Here is a 17,419-nt window from a genome sequence, read left to right on the forward strand (position 1 = left end):
ATACACTCGCCAGAAGAAGGAGAAGAGCCAGCTCCTGAACTTTGTGTTAGGCCAGGCTAAAATGGCGGTGTATGTGAGTAGAAAGAGGAGGGTGGAGGGGGGAGAAACTATCTGCCCTGTCCTCATGTGTGTGGAGCTGATCAGGGCCAGGATCAGGCTGGACTTCAGCTTTTACAAGATCTCTGGAGACTTGGACTCTTTTAGGAAGTTGTGGTGTTACCAGGATGTGTTGTGTCAGGTGGAAGGTGATGACCTGGTGTTTGGGGATGTGCTTAGGGTGTGATGTGTTCCTGTATGTGTATGTGGGATATGTGCTGTAAGTTATGTTTATGTATAGTATGTGTGCATACAAGTGATGTCTATGTTTTTTTTAAACACAAAGTGAAGCTGTTTTAAGTGTGGCAAATAAAGTTGTGTTTAAAAAATCAAAAATCTCTCTGTCTCTCTGTGTCTCTCTCTCTCTCTCTCTCTCTCTCTCTCCCTCTCTCTCTGTCTCTCTCTCTCTCTCTCTCTCTCTCTCTCTCTCTCTCTCTGTCTCTCTCTCTCTCTCTCTCTCTCTCTCTCTCTCTCTCTCCCTCTCTCTCTCTCTCTCTCTCTCCTCTCTCTCTCTCTCTCTCTGTCTCACTCTGTCTCTCTCTCTCTCTCTTACTCTCTCTCTCTCTCTCCCTCTCTCTCTCTCTCTCTGTCTCACTCTGTCTCTCTCTCTCTCTCTTACTCTCTCTCTCTCTCTCCCTCTCTCTCTCTCTCTCTCTGTCTCTCTCTCTCTCTTTCTCTCTCTCCCTCTCTCTCTCTCTCTCTCTCTCTCTCCCTCTCTCTCTCTCTCTCTCTCTCTCTCCCTCTCTCTCTCCCTCTCTCTCTCTCTCTCTCTGTCTCTCTCCCTCCCTCCCTCTCTCTCTCTCTGTCTCTCTCTCTCTCTCTCTCTCCCTCTGTGTAAAGGGTTTCTGCCTCCAGAAGGAGAAGTTTGAAGGCAGCAGAAAGACTTTTCCATCTTTCACACTGAATCTAACATTCAGACCTTTTTTAACTCAGGAATATTAACTTTTTGTCTCCGTCCACCAACATGCACCTCTAAAGTGTTTCCTTCATCACATTTATTTCATGTCAATCAATCAAAATGTATTTATTTAGCACAAATCCTACATTAAATGATACTCCAGCTGCTACCATAAAAATATAGTTTTAAAAGTGCAAAGGTTTAAATAAAGGAATTTTAAAGAAAATGAATCCTGTAAATAATAATAATAATAATAAGAAGAAGCAGTGAGTTTATAACAGTCTCCCTCTCCTCTGCGACCTTTGACCCTTGTTCCCTGTCAGCCATGATTAATGGCAGCCAGGCTAACTAGCGGTTAGCTCGTCTCCTGGACGCTTAATGAACTCTGACAAGTCTTTTCCGCTCTGAACTCTGTTTTCATTTAATGCTACAACAGCGACCCCTAGAGGTCAATGAGAGGAAATACAGACAGATAACATGTCGTCACCCTGGTAAAATAATCACTAACTCATTTTTATCAAGTTTAGCAGGAAACACAAAAGATTTCACCAAAAGTGTAACATATGACATTTATTGATCATTTCACTCAAAAAGGATGTAACAAAGGATGGCTGTTGGCATAGTAATAACACTGTGTGTACATTATGTAACTTAAGAGAAATAAATGACTTAGGTAATGTTTTGAACATGCCTTTGTGACTTAAGCAAGAGATGGTAACACTTTATTTTGAAGGAGTCTACATAAGAGTGACACAAGCCTGTCATAAACATGACATGACAAGTATCATGAGCATTAATGTTACTTCAAAGTGTCATTAATGTTCATGACACATCCCATGTCATGTTTATGACACGCTCATGTCACTCTTATGTAGACACCTTCAAAATAAAGTGTTACCAATATTAGTGTCAACAATAAAACTCTGATAAACTAAACTGATAACTAAACAATCTCCCTCTAGCTCTTCTCTGCTGGGTTCTTATCTGATGACTATGAATGTGGAAAATTATCAAAGAAGTGATGATGTTAAAGGGTAAAATCATGATCTGATCAGCTGATGGAGGAGATTTATCCATCATGAGGAGATGATTTAGGAAAAAAAAAAAAACAATATTGACAAAAAATGACTTAGTTACTTAGTTAGTTACTTAGTTGTCATTATAAACAAGGCTGGTATAAAAAATAGCACAGATAATATAAATATAAAACAAACAAGGCGGAGATAAATACAAATAAATAGATAATAATAACAAATTACAATATAGATGGATAAAGACATAAATAAAGAAAAGTGAATTGATAAAATAATAAAAAGTTTAAAAAGTTTAGAACTGTAATAAAACATATTTTTAAGTTAAATAAACACAAATAAAAAAAACTATATATTACTAATAAACAATATTGGTGTATAAAGACATACATAAAATAACATTAAATACATAATTGATACAATACAATTACTTTATTACTTTACACATTCAGTTCAATACCAATAGGGTAAAAAGAGTAAAATGTTGTAGGAAAGTAATACTGAATATAGAATTATATTTTATATGTATTTATATATATATATTTTTTCTATATATATGTATATATATATATAAAATATAATTCTATATTCAGTCAAACTTCAGAGATCATTACATCTATGCTCAACGTCTGCTGTAGCCCTGATGTTACATAAAAAACAATGTATAGTGAAGAAATAGCTGAATAAATTAAGTAATTTCTGTATTGTAAAGCCCTTTTTCTACTAAATAAAGGATTATATGAATATTCTCCCACCTGTTCATGGGTCATTTGAGGGTAAAACACCTGAATGAAACCAGCGGGTCTCTGCTGCCCCCTGCTGGAGCTCCAGTTAAATACACTATAACTTAATATAAAAACATGATATTAAACATCTTCAAAGCAGACAATGACATTGTTAACATTAACAAGGAGAATAATACAGAAAATAAATTACTAAATTAAACTCTAAGGGGTTTAATAAAAGGAGAAAGCAGATGATTTAGGCATTCCTCTTTTATTTTTTAGTCTAATATAATTGAAACAAAATTTTCAAATGCCAGTAAACTTGAAGCAACTTTTTTTAAATCTACATTTGTGTATTTAGAATTTACCCATAATTAAAGTATTATCACACTAATATTCAAAATGTTTGTTTTGCATGAAAAAGTAACTATTTTTTATTATTTTCATTTTTTAATTAAACGTCATTACAGTATATTAAATAGAAATATATTAAATAAAATAAGCCCTACCTTAAGAAAATTAAAACGCTGCTTACAGAAATGGATCAATAATAATAATCCAATAATATATTTAGAATATATAAAACAATCTGAGTGGGGCCATTCTGCATAACAAGTACTACTTTTGATACTTTAACCTACATTTTCTGATGTTTTTGTACTTTTACTTCAGTAAGTTTTTAATGCAGGACTTTTACTGTAGTGGAGTAATATCACAGTGTGTATTAGTACTTTTACTGTAGTGGAGTAATATCACAGTGTGTATTAGTACTTTTACTGTAGTGGAGTAATATCACAGTGTGTATTAGTACTTTTACTGTAGTGGAGTAATATCACAGTGTGTATTAGTACTTTTACTGTAGTGGAGTAATATCACAGTGTGTATTAGTACTTTTACTGTAGTGGAGTAATATCACAGTGTGTATTAGTACTTTTACTGTAGTGGAGTAATATCACAGTGTGTATTAGTACTTTTACTGTAGTGGAGTAATATCACAGTGTGTATTAGTACTTTTACTGTAGTGGAGTAATATCACAGTGTGTATTAGTACTTGTAGTACTAAGTAAAGGATCTGAATACTTTCCACCACTGCTCTGAAGTTTGGAGCTGTTTTACTTGCAGGAAGTTGACTGACCGCTTTAATCCAGCTCCTGAACTTTCTAACGCAAAGTTATAAGCCGTTATAAGTCGTTATAAGTTATATTTAGCGGTTTATTATGGAGGAACAGTGTGTTTTCTTTCTTTCTGCAGCTTTCAGGACGCGTCCCAACCCGCTCAGCAGGAGTCTTCTCCTCCTGTTCCTCCTGTTCCTGGTGTTCCTCCCCTTTTCCCGGCTCCTCCTCTGCTGCGTCTCGCTCCACCGACTCGACTCCCAAAAACAAACTTTCCGAGCGGCTCGGCTTCCTGCAGCTCCGCGGACCGATGGAGGGAATAATCAGATAATAATAAGAAATGTGAAGCGGAGATGGTGCTGATGACCGAGCCGGCGGACAGACCTCTGACCCCGGAGCAGCTGCTCGGCTCCCGGGGGAGCCGGTCCATGTAAGTGGCTGAGATGGAGAGGAAGGGCCCGGCGCGCTCCCCGGAGCTCTCCGCGGCTCTCCGCGGCTCTCCGGCCTAAACATTATCATGCTTCTGTTTATTCTAATGCTTCTGTTTATTTGCATTCACATCCTGCTCTGTGGACTAAAGAGCTGCTGGCTTTAATACCTGCAGGGATCGAGGACGTGGCACCGAAAAGAAACTCATCGGGTTAATTTGCGTCCAGAAAACCAAACTTTCCATGTATATTGTTGTTGTTTGTCTCCTGTGGAGGTTTGATTCATTAGTGGCAGACTTGCTGCTGTTTAATGTGTTTATAATGTGTTTATAATGTGTTTATACAGTCTTATAGCGGATTCATGAGCAGAAGAAGAGCGAACTAAGTGTCCTTGGTGCTGTGTGCAGGTCTGAAGTGGATCCTGGAGGAGAGAGGAGGCCGAGGAGAAGAGGAGGCTCACCTGCAGACCTGCAGCTGTACCCGGACTCAGAGCCAGCAGACCCCCCGGAGGACCGGAGGAGACCTGCCGGCACGAGGTGAACACCTTGATACGTCATCACCTGTTAAAATAATACTCTATCTCATTTATCAAGTTCAGCAGGAAACACAAAAACCTTCACCAAAAGTGTAACATGTGACATTTATTGATCATTTCACTCAAAAATGATCTAACAAAGGATTTGTTACATCACTTTATTTTGAAGGTGTCTACATAAGAGTCACACAAGCCTGTCATAAACATGACATGACAAGTATCATGAGCATTAATGTTACTTCAAAGTGTCATTAATGTTCATGACACATCCCATGTCATGTTTATGACATGCTCATGTCACTCTTATGTAGACACCTTCAAAATAAAGTGTTACCATATCTTGCTTAAGTCACAAAGGAATGTTCAAAAAATTGCCTAAGTCACATTTTATTTTGACTTAGGCATAATAAATCAGCTTAAGTCACTTGACATAGGCCATTATCTTAAAGGGGTAAAATCATGATCTGATCAGCTGATGGAGGAGATTTCACCACTCTGAATAGCTGCTGCTCTCCCAAACCCAGTATAACCAGTATAACCATTATAACCATTATAACCAGTATAACCATTATAACCATTATAACCATTATAGCTGAGAAGATAAGTCGATTCATTCATTTAAGTAACTTTTTCAAGCAAAAAAAAAAGACCCAAATTATTCTTATTAGAAAAATAGTTTTACAGGTTTGGACTATTTTGTATAATAAAACATTTAAAGATGTCACGTTGGACTTTTTCTCTATTTTCTAACACGAAGCCAAGAAAAATAATGTAGATGTTGTTTTTTATGTATTTTATCCTTTATTTAAACTTTTATTAAGCATGTGTACAAGATAAACACACACAGACATAAAAGCATGGAAAGACAAGTTAATAATTAGTTTCTCATGAAAAAAAAGGTAATAATAATCATTAGTTGTAGCTCTAAAAAACTGCTGAATCTCAATACTTTGAAGTCTAAATTAAATCTAAACGTTCTTGTGATTGGTATCAACAGGGTAATTTTACACATAAACATTTGGCCTTTATGGCAAAAGATGCCAATATTTAATGATCATTAAAAACTTAAATGATTACTTAGCATCTTATTGAAGAAATTCAAGTGGTCCAAGCTTTGTTTTCTTGAAAATGTAATTATGTTTCATGTGAAACTGGATTAATTTCACTAAAGTGGTCCAAACACTGTGCAGGGTTCCTGAAAACCCTTAAAAACTTTACTTTGTTGTGTTTTAGAGGTTTCCTTCGGTTTGAAAAAGGAAATCAGGTTGTATCAGAGACGAAGCATATTTTAAAACATACTATCACTTCTGTAGACTGCTGTCAGAAAACATTATTTTTATGTTGTTTATAGCACAAAAACAACTAATTTAATGTGAGGAAGAAGTGAAATAATCAGTTTACTGTTTATACTGTATGAACTGCCCATAAATATGTAATTTCCCACCGCTGGAAAAGCTTGAAAGTGCTTGAATTTGACTTTGGAGCTGTAGAAACCTTGATGGTTTTCCAGCTGACTGCAGTAAACCTGCAGGACCAAAGAGCTGTTTACACTCAGCTGTTGCTGTGTAAACACACGTTGTGTAACCACGAAGCTGCTGACGGACTCTTCTCTAACCGCCGGCTGTGAGCCTAACCATAACAGCCAAACAGTCTAACAGTCTAACAGTCTAACAGTCTAACAGTCTAACAGTCTAACCATAACTCTACTGACGGACTCTTCTCTAACCGCCGGCTGTGAGTCTAACCATAACAGTCTAACAGTCTAACAGTCTAACAGCCTAACAGTCTAACCCTTAACTCTAACAGTCTAACCATAACTCTAACCCTGCTGACGGACTCTTCTCTAACCGCCGGCTGCTCTGTCAGCTAATCATAACTCTAACAGTCTAACAGTCTAACCATAACTCTAACCTGTCAGCCTGTCAGTTAAAGTTAAGTCTAAGTTTGTATCACGACTTGTGACGCTGTAACGGTCAGAAGCTGATCGTGTCACCTGCCTCAGGTGTTCCCAGCCTCAGGTGTTCCCAGCCTCAGGTGTTCCCAGCCTCAGGTGTTCCCAGCCTCAGGTGTTCCCAGCCTCAGGTGTTCCCAGCCTCAGGTGTTCCCAGCCTCAGGTGTTCCCTGCCTCAGGTGTTCCCTGCCTCAGGTGTTCCCAGCCTCAGGTGTTCTCAGGTGTTCCCTGCCTCAGGTGTTCCCTGCCTCAGGTGTTCCCTGCCTCAGGTGTTCTCAGGTGTTCCCAGCCTCAGGTGTTCCCAGCCTCAGGTGTTCCCAGCCTCAGGTGTTCCCAGCCTCAGGTGTTCTCAGGTGTTCCCAGCCTCAGGTGTTCCCAGCCTCAGGTGTTCTCAGGTGTTCCCAGCCTCAGGTGTTCTCAGGTGTTCCCAGCCTCAGGTGTTCCCAGCCTCAGGTGTTCTCAGGTGTTCCTCGCTATTAAAACATGAAACATGAATCTTTTTATTTGTCAGGTTGAAACCTGCGGAGCAGCTTTCAGCTCTGAGTCCGAGCGACGGTGAGACGAAGTCTGAGAGGAAGAAAGGCCAGACCAGCCAGGTAGACACACCTGAAACTGATTAAAATACAGTTTATTATATGTTTATACATTTACATTTATTGGGATTTTTAATACATTTCTTTATGTTATTATTTTTTTTACATTTTAATTTACTTATTCATCATTTTATTGCTTTCCCTTTTCATCTCCAAAGTTTTTATTTACTTTTTTACTCTTCACTTTTTTTATTTTTAAAATTGATTTGTTCGCATTTATTTGTTGTTTTATTTATATTTGATCTATGATGTTTCATATTTTTACATTTTAATTTACATATTCATTATTTTATTTTTATTTATGTTCACAGTTTTAATTTACTTTTATATTCTTTTAGTTTTTTAAATATATATTTTCTCATTTATTTGTTGTTCTTTTTTTCCTTTATATTTCCACATTTTTTAAAACTTATTTTATCTCTTATTGCTTTCTCTTTAACCTTTTTATTTTTGTAATTTTATATATATTTTTTATTCTATATTATATATATTTATTTTATTTTTTTACGTCCTTTTTTGTTTCTTTCAGTTATCAAAGACAAACGCTCAGTATCACAAGTTATTCAAGGAGGTCAGCAGAGACGAACTCCTCAAACAAAGTGAGTTTCTAAGTTTCAGATTCTGTTTTCACATAAAGAATAAAAACAAAATGTTTCTGAGCGACTCTTTGTGCCGACAGGTTACACCTGTGCCCTGCAGAGAGACATTTTATACCAGGGAAAGATGTTCGTCTCCGATAACTGGATCTGTTTCCACTCCAAAGTCTTTGGCAGAGACACAAAGGTACAAACAATATCTAATATCTGTTATAACAACATGGTTAATATCTAACCAGTCTGTTATAACAACATGTCTAATATCGAACCAGTCTGTTATAACAACATGTTTAATATCTAACCAGTCTGTTATAACAACATGTTTAATATCCAACCAGTCTGTTATAACAACATATTTAATATCTAACCAGTCTGTTATAACAACATGTCTAATATCCAACCAGTCTGTTATAACAACATGTCTAATATCCAACCAGTCTGTTATAACAACATGTCTAATATCCAACCAGTCTGTTATAACAACATGTTTAATATCTAACCAGTCTGTTATAACAACATGTTTAATATCTAACCAGTCTGTTATAACAACATATTTAATATCTAACCAGTCTGTTATAACAACATGTTTAATATCCAACCAGTCTGTTATAACAACATGTTTAATATCTAACCAGTCTGTTATAACAACATGTCTAATATCCAACCAGTCTGTTATAACAACATGTTTAATATCCAACCAGTCTGTTATAACAACATGTTTAATATCTAACCAGTCTGTTATAACAACATGTCTAATATCCAACCAGTCTGTTATAACAACATGTTTAATATCCAACCAGTGTGTTATAACAACATGTTTAATATCTAACCAGTCTGTTATAACAACATGTCTAATATCTAGCCAGTCTGTTATAACAACATGTTTAATATCTAACCAGTCTGTTATAACAACATGTTTAATATCTAACCAGTCTGTTATAACAACATGTTTAATATCTAACTAGTGTGTAATAACAACATGTTTAATATCCAACCAGTCTGTTATAACAACATGTTTAATATCCAACCAGTCTGTTATAACAACATGTTTAATATCTAACCAGTCTGTTATAACAACATGTTTAATATCTAACCAGTGTGTTATAACAACATGTTTAATATCCAACCAGTCTGTTATAACAACATGTTTAATATCTAACCAGTCTGTTATAACAACATGTCTAATATCCAACCAGTCTGTTATAACAACATGTTTAATATCCAACCAGTGTGTTATAACAACATGTTTAATATCTAACCAGTCTGTTATAACAACATGTCTAATATCTAGCCAGTCTGTTATAACAACATGTTTAATATCTAACCAGTCTGTTATAACAACATGTTTAATATCTAACCAGTGTGTTATAACAACATGTCTAATATCTAACCAGTGTGTTATAACAACATGTTTAATATCTAACCAGTGTGTTATAACAACATGTTTAATATCTAACCAGTCTGTTATAACAACATGTTTAATATCTAACCAGTCTGTTATAACAACATGTTTAATATCTAACCAGTCTGTTATAACAACATGTTTAATATCTAACCAGTCTGTTATAACAACATGTTTAATATCTAACCAGTCTGTTATAACAACATGTTTAATATTTAACCAGTGTGTTATAACAACATGTTTAATATTTAACCAGTGTGTTATAACAACATGTTTAATATCTAACCAGTCTGTTATAACAACATGTTTAATATCTAACCAGTGTGTTATAACAACATGTTATATCTCTTCAGATTTCCATCCCGGTGGTTTCTGTGACCTTCATAAAGAAAACTAAAACTGCCTTGTTGGTGCCGAACGCTCTGGTGATTGAAACGACGATCGATCAGGTAAGAAGACTTTTTACTCCGTTTCCCAGTTTTTAAACTGAAGGATTCTAAATTAAAATAATGTTTTCCAGCACGTGTTTGTGTCCTTTCTGTCTCGAAACACAACCTACAAACTCCTGAAGTCCATCTGCGTTCACCTGGAGGTAACGAACATCTTCTATAAATCACATTATCTTAACTTCATGTGTTTCTACTGAGAGTATTTTAAAAATCACCATTACAATATATATTATATTATTTTAGCTTTGTTATTTTTAAAAATTTAAAAATGTATTATCTATTTTTTTCTCTTTATATTTCCAGTTTTTATTACATTTTTTATTCTTTAGCGTTGTTCATTTTTTAATATCTTAACATTTATGTAATGTTTTAATTATTTGTCTTTATATTTCCACAGTTTGATTTACTTTTTTATTCTTTTATTTTTATTTTTTTATTTATATTTTAACATTTATTTGTTCTTTTAGATTTTTCTCTTTATATTCCACATTTTTTATTAACTTTTTTTTTATTCTTTGTTCTTTTTGTTTTATTTTAACATTTATTTATTCGTTGATTTTTTTCTCTTTATATTATATCTCTTTATTATTATACACATTTTTTGTTTCCATTTAATTTAAACAATTTTGTAAAATAATTTATATTTTTCCATTAATTTATTCTTTGAATTAATGTATTTCTTTATATTGCCAAAATTTTTTTTATTTTTTATTCTTTTAGTTTTGTTAATCTTTTTATTTCAACATTTATTTATTCTTCTAATTATTTCTCTTTAAAATCTAAAAATCTGTGTGATTCCAGGTGGATAAAACCTGCAGCAGCCCGATTATTTCCTCCAGTGAAAACAGCTTCAGAGTGAAATGTCCATCGTCTCTTCCTCTGGTCAGTCTGAACCTCCAGCTGTATGGACGTGTTTCTCCAGCATGTTTTATTGTTTTATTCCTTCTGTTGGAATGAAATCCCTTGTTTTCATGCTATACAACCCTCTCTGTATGTGTATGTATCATATATCATATATATATACGTCCTAACCCTCTGTGTGTGTTTCTCATTGTATATCATATATATATATATATATATATATATATATATATATATATATATATATATATATATATATATACGTCCTAACACTCTGTGTGTGTTTCTAATTATATATATCATATATATATCCGTCCTGTCCGGCGCTGCAGGACTTCTCTGCAGACTTCTCGGACCTCGACGGCGTCGTGCAACAAAGACGTCAGGAGATGATGGAGAGCAGCAGCTCCGGCTCTCAAACTCCAGATTACGACAAAATAACTGGTGTGTTTTCTGTCATTTACAAAGCTACACCACTTTAATCCACACATGTTGTGTTTTTACTCTGTGAATGTGCTCAAAGTGTCCGGTGTCACGGTTTTTACCTTGCAAATCTCTGGAGTGAAGCCAGTGAAACTCGAGCCACTGAGGCTTTGTTTTGTGTTCTAGTGAGGACACGAACAGAGATGATAACATCTTTCTTGTTTTTTTTGGAGAACACAGAGCTCCTGTTGATCTGTAAAGACTGTGAGTCTATTAATAATATTTACTGGTAGGCAGCCAGAGTCACAGGTTCTCTCTGTTTATCCGAGCAGACTTCAGCAGCCTGCCGGACTCGTTTCTGAGCGCAGTGAAGAGCGCCGAGGTCTCGGTGCACGCAGACATTCACCTCCAGAGTCCGGCCCAGAAACACGGAGCTCCCCTGAAGAACGGTACATCAGTCCTTCCTGGGTCTCTTTCACTTAACAAGGACGTCTTGTTAGAACTTTACCTTAAAGTCCAGACTGGAAATATCATTATAAACCAAGTAATCAATGCAATTTAAAGCAGGGGTGTCAAACTCACATCAAGGGCCAGACATATAGTTTATTAGCTTTTATTTGACAAAGAATATCTTTGAATATATTGTTGCAGTCACATACAGTTTGGTCCACATCATAAAAAAAAAAAGCCAACGAGAAATCCTGAATATGTTTCCCATGTTTACGGTCTTTATGCTAAGCTAAGCTACACAGCTACTGACATGTGCTTCGTATTAACTGCTCAGACTTGAAAGAGGTACCAATCGGCTTATGCAGCGCATGAAAACAAATAAGCTTATTGCCTCAAAATGTCAAATATTGCTTTAACTTTGCAGCTCATTCATGTGTTATTAAAAATCTAATATAAAATGTATTAATTAATTAATTAAAATAAGTCTAATAATAATAATAATAACATTAAAAACAGCATAATTAGTCTAATAGTAATAAAATAATTTAAATAATTTATATATAATACTAAAAATAAAATACATCTAAAATAAATCTAATAATGCTAAATAATTAGAATATAAATAACTAATAATAAATAAATAAATTAATTTAATAATACATTATTGAATGTAATAATTTAATGATAATTAAAATGAATCTAATAATAATACTTAAACCTAAAATAAATCAATAATAATAATCCATAATAGTAAAATAATATATTTAATAATATAAAGCTTTAATACATGCATTATAAATAATTAAAATAAATAATAATACAAAAAATTGTAATATATCTAATAATGATAATTAATAATTCAAATAAATCAAATAATAATGAATAAATGCATTAAATAATAAATTAGTAGATTTAAATATAAATACATTTCAATAAATAGATAAAAATGACTTTGCATGTTTCCAAATCAGAATATCTTTGTTTTGTTTTTCCTCGTAGGTTCTCCAAAGCTCAGAGACAAACCCTCCATGTCGCTGCACGCCATCCTCCTCGTCTACTTGTTTCTGTGAGTAACCGTTGATTATGTGCAACACGACACTCTGACAAGACAATCTCCATTATTTGGGCGTGTTGGCGGTTTTTCTTTCTGTGTGTTTGAATGTTTGCGTCTCTTCAGAGTCGGCGTCCTCGTCTTGTCCTCCTGCTACATGGCCTTCAAGATCGTGGCTCTGGAGCATCGGTTGAACTCGCTGGTGTCCGTCGGGGAACATGTTCGTAATGAGTAAGATCATTATTTATAATCATATATATATAATATATATCACTCGTTACTGTTACAACTACTAATGCATCACACTTGATGTTGTTAAAGATTTTCATGTTGTTGCAGGAATGCAGTGAGCCAGCGGCCGCAGGAGGAAGTGAACGCTGAGATTTATGGAGAACTTTCTTCCAACTTATTCAAGCTGGAAAAGGTTTGTCTCATGCATGAAAGGTCTCTTATGTCACGTTCAGTAGTTTAAGTTATATCATATCTCAAAATGTTATCAATTGATCTGCAAACATATAAAAATGTTTCACCATGTTAGGGCTGCACCAAATATAATATTTTGCAATAAGTTGTGCTATAAATATGTTGCAATATTGCACTGAGCGATTTTTTTGAGTTTGTTTAGATTGTCAAGAGAAAAGTAACGAAAAGTAAAATGTAACAAACAGGTCGTTAAAGTTTTTAAATTTCGCCAAATGCCTGATTTTAATCATTATGTTTTTAATGTTGGAAATATGCTTGAATTTGAATATACTCCTCGAAAAATGTTTATACTAAAGACAGAAAAAATCTACTAATAAGCAAAACTATTTAATAATAGATAAAACATGTAATAATTTAAGATTAAAAAATATCTTATTAAAACAACAATAATAAATAATTAAAATCAATCTAATAATTAATAGATTAATACATTTGATAATACATAAATAAATGTAATAATTTAGTGATATGTTATATTACTTATACACAATCACTCATGTAGTAATTAATAACATAATCCAAACCAAAAGTATCTGAATTAAAATGAACAGCTGGAAAAATAATAATAATAATAATAATGTCAATTTACAACATGTATTAATTGCTGTTGGTATAAATTAGATAAATTATTTTAAAATAAAAAATGGAATTAAAAAAATGACCTAAACTTTATTTTACACAATTGCATTTATTGAAACAGTTAAGATGTAATGACAAATTAAAAAGGTTTGATTTTTACTCTTAAATAATAATAATAATTGGTGTCTTTTGTGTTTAGTTCAATGTTCAATTTGTTTAAAAAAAAGAAGAAAATATTTACTTTATTTTTTTGATGAAACAGCAGTGACAATGATCTTCTTTTCTTACCTAAATTAAGAAATATATATATATATATATATATTTCCCAAAAGGATAAACCTTATTTTGAGTCTATGGAGATATCTGCATTTGTTAATAGTTGCTGTTGGTTTTTAATTTATTTATTATTATTTTTCTAGATTCAAAGAAGCCTGCGGAAGCTACTTGAAGAGACTTAAAAGAAGACAGAAGCTTTATTTTTTATTAGAAATGTTGATTTATCAGCAGTAGCCACATTTGGTGATAGATTTGTTGCCAAAGCCCAAACAGAAAGCTTTCTAAAAAAAACTGTGTGCAATAACAGCTTCTATCCACTCAGGACTATTTTATTACTCTTTCTAAACTAAATGTTCGTGTTAGTGAAGAGAAACTTTAGGCAGTATTTATCTCACAGCTTTTATCTTTGCCTTTCACTAAAGTGGGGATTTTCTAAAGGTCCAAAGGTCATATTTCAATGTTTTCCAAACATTTCTTAAAAGGTCAACTTGTGCTGTTTTATATGTTTTTTTGTTAGAATTAAATTGCAGATAAATTATATTTATGTAATGTATATAAATCACTCCGATAAGTGAAAAGTTTAACAGGTATTTTTATTATAAATGAGGCCTGATCTTCACTTTTAAACCAGATTTATTCACTTATTATCATTGAAGAGCTTCTCAGCTGATCATAACTTAAAAAATTCTCCACCTAAACTTTAAAATGTTGAGTGTTTGTGTATTTAAAGAGCAGTCAAATAATTTCAGGTGTGAAAGAAAAGAATGAGTTTGTGTTTTAAAGGGATAGTTTGGACTGATGAAGTGGGTTGTATGAGGTATTTACCTATAGTATATATATGGTATATACCTATAGTATATATATGGTATATACCTATAGTATATATATGGTATTTACCCATAGTATATATATGGTATATAACCATAGTATATATATGGTATATACCTATAGTATATATATGGTATATACCTATAGTATATATATGGTATTTACCCATAGTATATATATGGTAAATACCTATAGTATATATATATGGTAAATACCTATAGTATATATATATGGTATATACCTATAGTATATATATGGTATATACCTATATAGTGTATTACCTAACATCAGTTTCATTTTACACTCTATATTGAAGAGTGAACAGTTCATTTTGCCGTCAGACAGCCTGTTTAGGTTTATACGGGAGAACTGAAGCCTCCAGACTATTATTTACTAGTTTACTAGTTGTTTACTTACAGGACGCAGTAGTCGCTGGTCTGCTGGAATTATTGGTTCGTTTGTGTTGTTGTGTGACTTTTGGTGTTTTAAATTGATAATCAGAGTCACTTAAGTGACATAATTACACAAACAGACAAATCAAGGCAGCAGTACATCAAAAACTCCTGTAAAATATAGTATAAACATATATATATATATATATATGTGTGTATATATATATATATATATATATATGTGTATGTATATATATATATATATATATATATATATTGAATATGCTTACTATGGACTCATTCAACCTCACATCATAAAACCCAAACTGCCCTTTAAGTTGTATTTGTTTGTTTACATCAGATCACAGATTGTGCCTTTAAATGTTGTTTAATGTGTTGCAGTCCTGAAATAAATGTCTCATCCAGTTTCTGTTGAACTGAAGGTGTTTTTTGTTTTTGTGTTTCTGGGAGCAGTGAGTTTGTTTCCTGGTCAAACCGCTCCGTCAGGTGACTCGGATAAACAAACGAATGCAAACAACTCTAAGAAAACTAACGAGAGTAAACAACAGCTTAACAAGAACTAATGACAGAAGTATTCAGTTTACTCAAGAAAAAGTATCAATACTACAGTGTATAAATACTCTTTACAAGTACTTAAAGTACTAAAAATACTTATTATGCAGAATGGTCCATTTCAGAATAATGTCTGTTATATTAATTTGATATAATTGTCATAAGTGTTCATCACTTTATTATTGCAGCTAATAAGGTGGAACTAATGTTTTTTTCAGCACTTTTTTCTGAAAGAAAAATCTTTTTTTTCAACATGAAAAATAAACAAACAAACAAACAAACAAACAAACATGACAAACAGTACAAAGAAAAAAAAATCCTGCCAGTTCATAGAAAGAGTGTATGTACAATTCAGTCCATGCAGCAACTATAAGTCAAGAAGTGAGGTAATAAAGTTTCTAGTTATTCTACATGTTGGGGAGATTATTCAGTATTATTGAAAGATTATGAATCTGCAAAGTAAGTAAACCATCAAATAAATGTAGTGCAGTAAAGAAGTAGAATAGAGGGAAACTGAGATGTAGAAGTATAAAGTATATAAAGTATAAAGTATATAAAGTATAAAGTGGCAGGAACAGGAAATAGTAAGGAACCTCGACATTGTAAACTAATTAACGATATTTAATAAAGTACTTGAGTAAATATTCTTGAAGATTCACATTCTTTATTTACATTCTTGTTTAAGATTCACATTCTTTATTTACATTCTTTATTTACATTCTTGTTTACTGATGTGCATGTTATTGGTTCATCATATGACTTGAAACTAACACACAAACTGTGATGAGTTGTTTTTATTCCAGATTATTCAACATTGTAAAATGAACAGAAAGAATAAATGAGGAGGTGAAAAGCTGAATATGAGTCAGCAGAGTGGGAGTGAAGAGGAAGAGACGGATCTGTTTATGTTTGGAACTGAAGAAGAAGAAGTTCATCTACTGCAGCTTCAGGTATTTCTGTTTTATAAAACTTTGTTCTTTTCATTTAAATATAATGTTAGTTTTCGGATTGTAAACATTTTTACTAATATCGTCTACTGAGAAATAACTCTTGATTTTGGGCAGAGTGATTTATTCTTTCCAGTTATTTATTGATCTTATGAGGAGAGAAATGAGGGCTAAAGCCTATTGTTTATTTATTAATTCATTATCCCTTTATTCATTCATTATCCTTAACCGTTTATCGATATCCATCCATTCTCGTCCGCGATATCTAATACCTAAAATTTATGAAACAAAACAAATGTATTTATTTACCAGTTTACAAATCATACATAAATAAAGCAATACATTCAACATATCAGAAAAAACATTATGTCTTACATGAATGAAATAAATAGCCTTATAAATAAAATAACAAATAAAAGAAAAAATTACAAATTAAGTGAAAAGAAAAGGAGGCAATAATTTACAAAATAGCTATGTTTTATAGAAATAAAAAAATAGCTTAAAGAAATAACAAAATAATACATTACAAAAATGCAAATTAAGTGAAAAGGAAAGGATGCAATAATATAAATAATAGCAGTAAATATTTTTATGTCATGTTGTATATAAAAAATGAATAGCCTCAATGAATAATAAAATAATAATTTTAAAATATTAAGTGAAAAGGTAAAGAGGCAATAATCAAAAATAATAGCACAAATTATATAGTTATGTTAAGGGAATGGTCTTAATAAGCAATA

General features: G+C 32.8%; 1 protein-coding gene across 1 annotated transcript; it reads left to right on the forward strand.

Annotated features, from left to right (window-relative positions):
* Positions 1 to 4,115: 4,115 nt before the first annotated feature.
* On the forward strand, positions 4,116 to 15,630 carry LOC131992370 (GRAM domain-containing protein 2B-like). Its single transcript, XM_059357933.1, has 14 exons — positions 4,116 to 4,292; positions 4,698 to 4,826; positions 7,288 to 7,372; positions 7,899 to 7,968; positions 8,049 to 8,152; positions 9,721 to 9,816; positions 9,888 to 9,959; positions 10,618 to 10,698; positions 11,010 to 11,121; positions 11,433 to 11,549; positions 12,550 to 12,616; positions 12,728 to 12,832; positions 12,941 to 13,025; positions 14,083 to 15,630. Exons 1-14 carry the CDS (start codon positions 4,216 to 4,218, stop codon positions 14,119 to 14,121), a joined length of 1,239 nt encoding a protein of 412 aa, XP_059213916.1. The 5' UTR covers positions 4,116 to 4,215; the 3' UTR covers positions 14,122 to 15,630.
* The last annotated feature ends 1,789 nt before the right edge of the window (positions 15,631 to 17,419 follow it).

Source organism: Centropristis striata, chromosome 19, assembly GCF_030273125.1.
Source record: "Centropristis striata isolate RG_2023a ecotype Rhode Island chromosome 19, C.striata_1.0, whole genome shotgun sequence".
NCBI lineage: Eukaryota > Metazoa > Chordata > Actinopteri > Perciformes > Serranidae > Centropristis > Centropristis striata.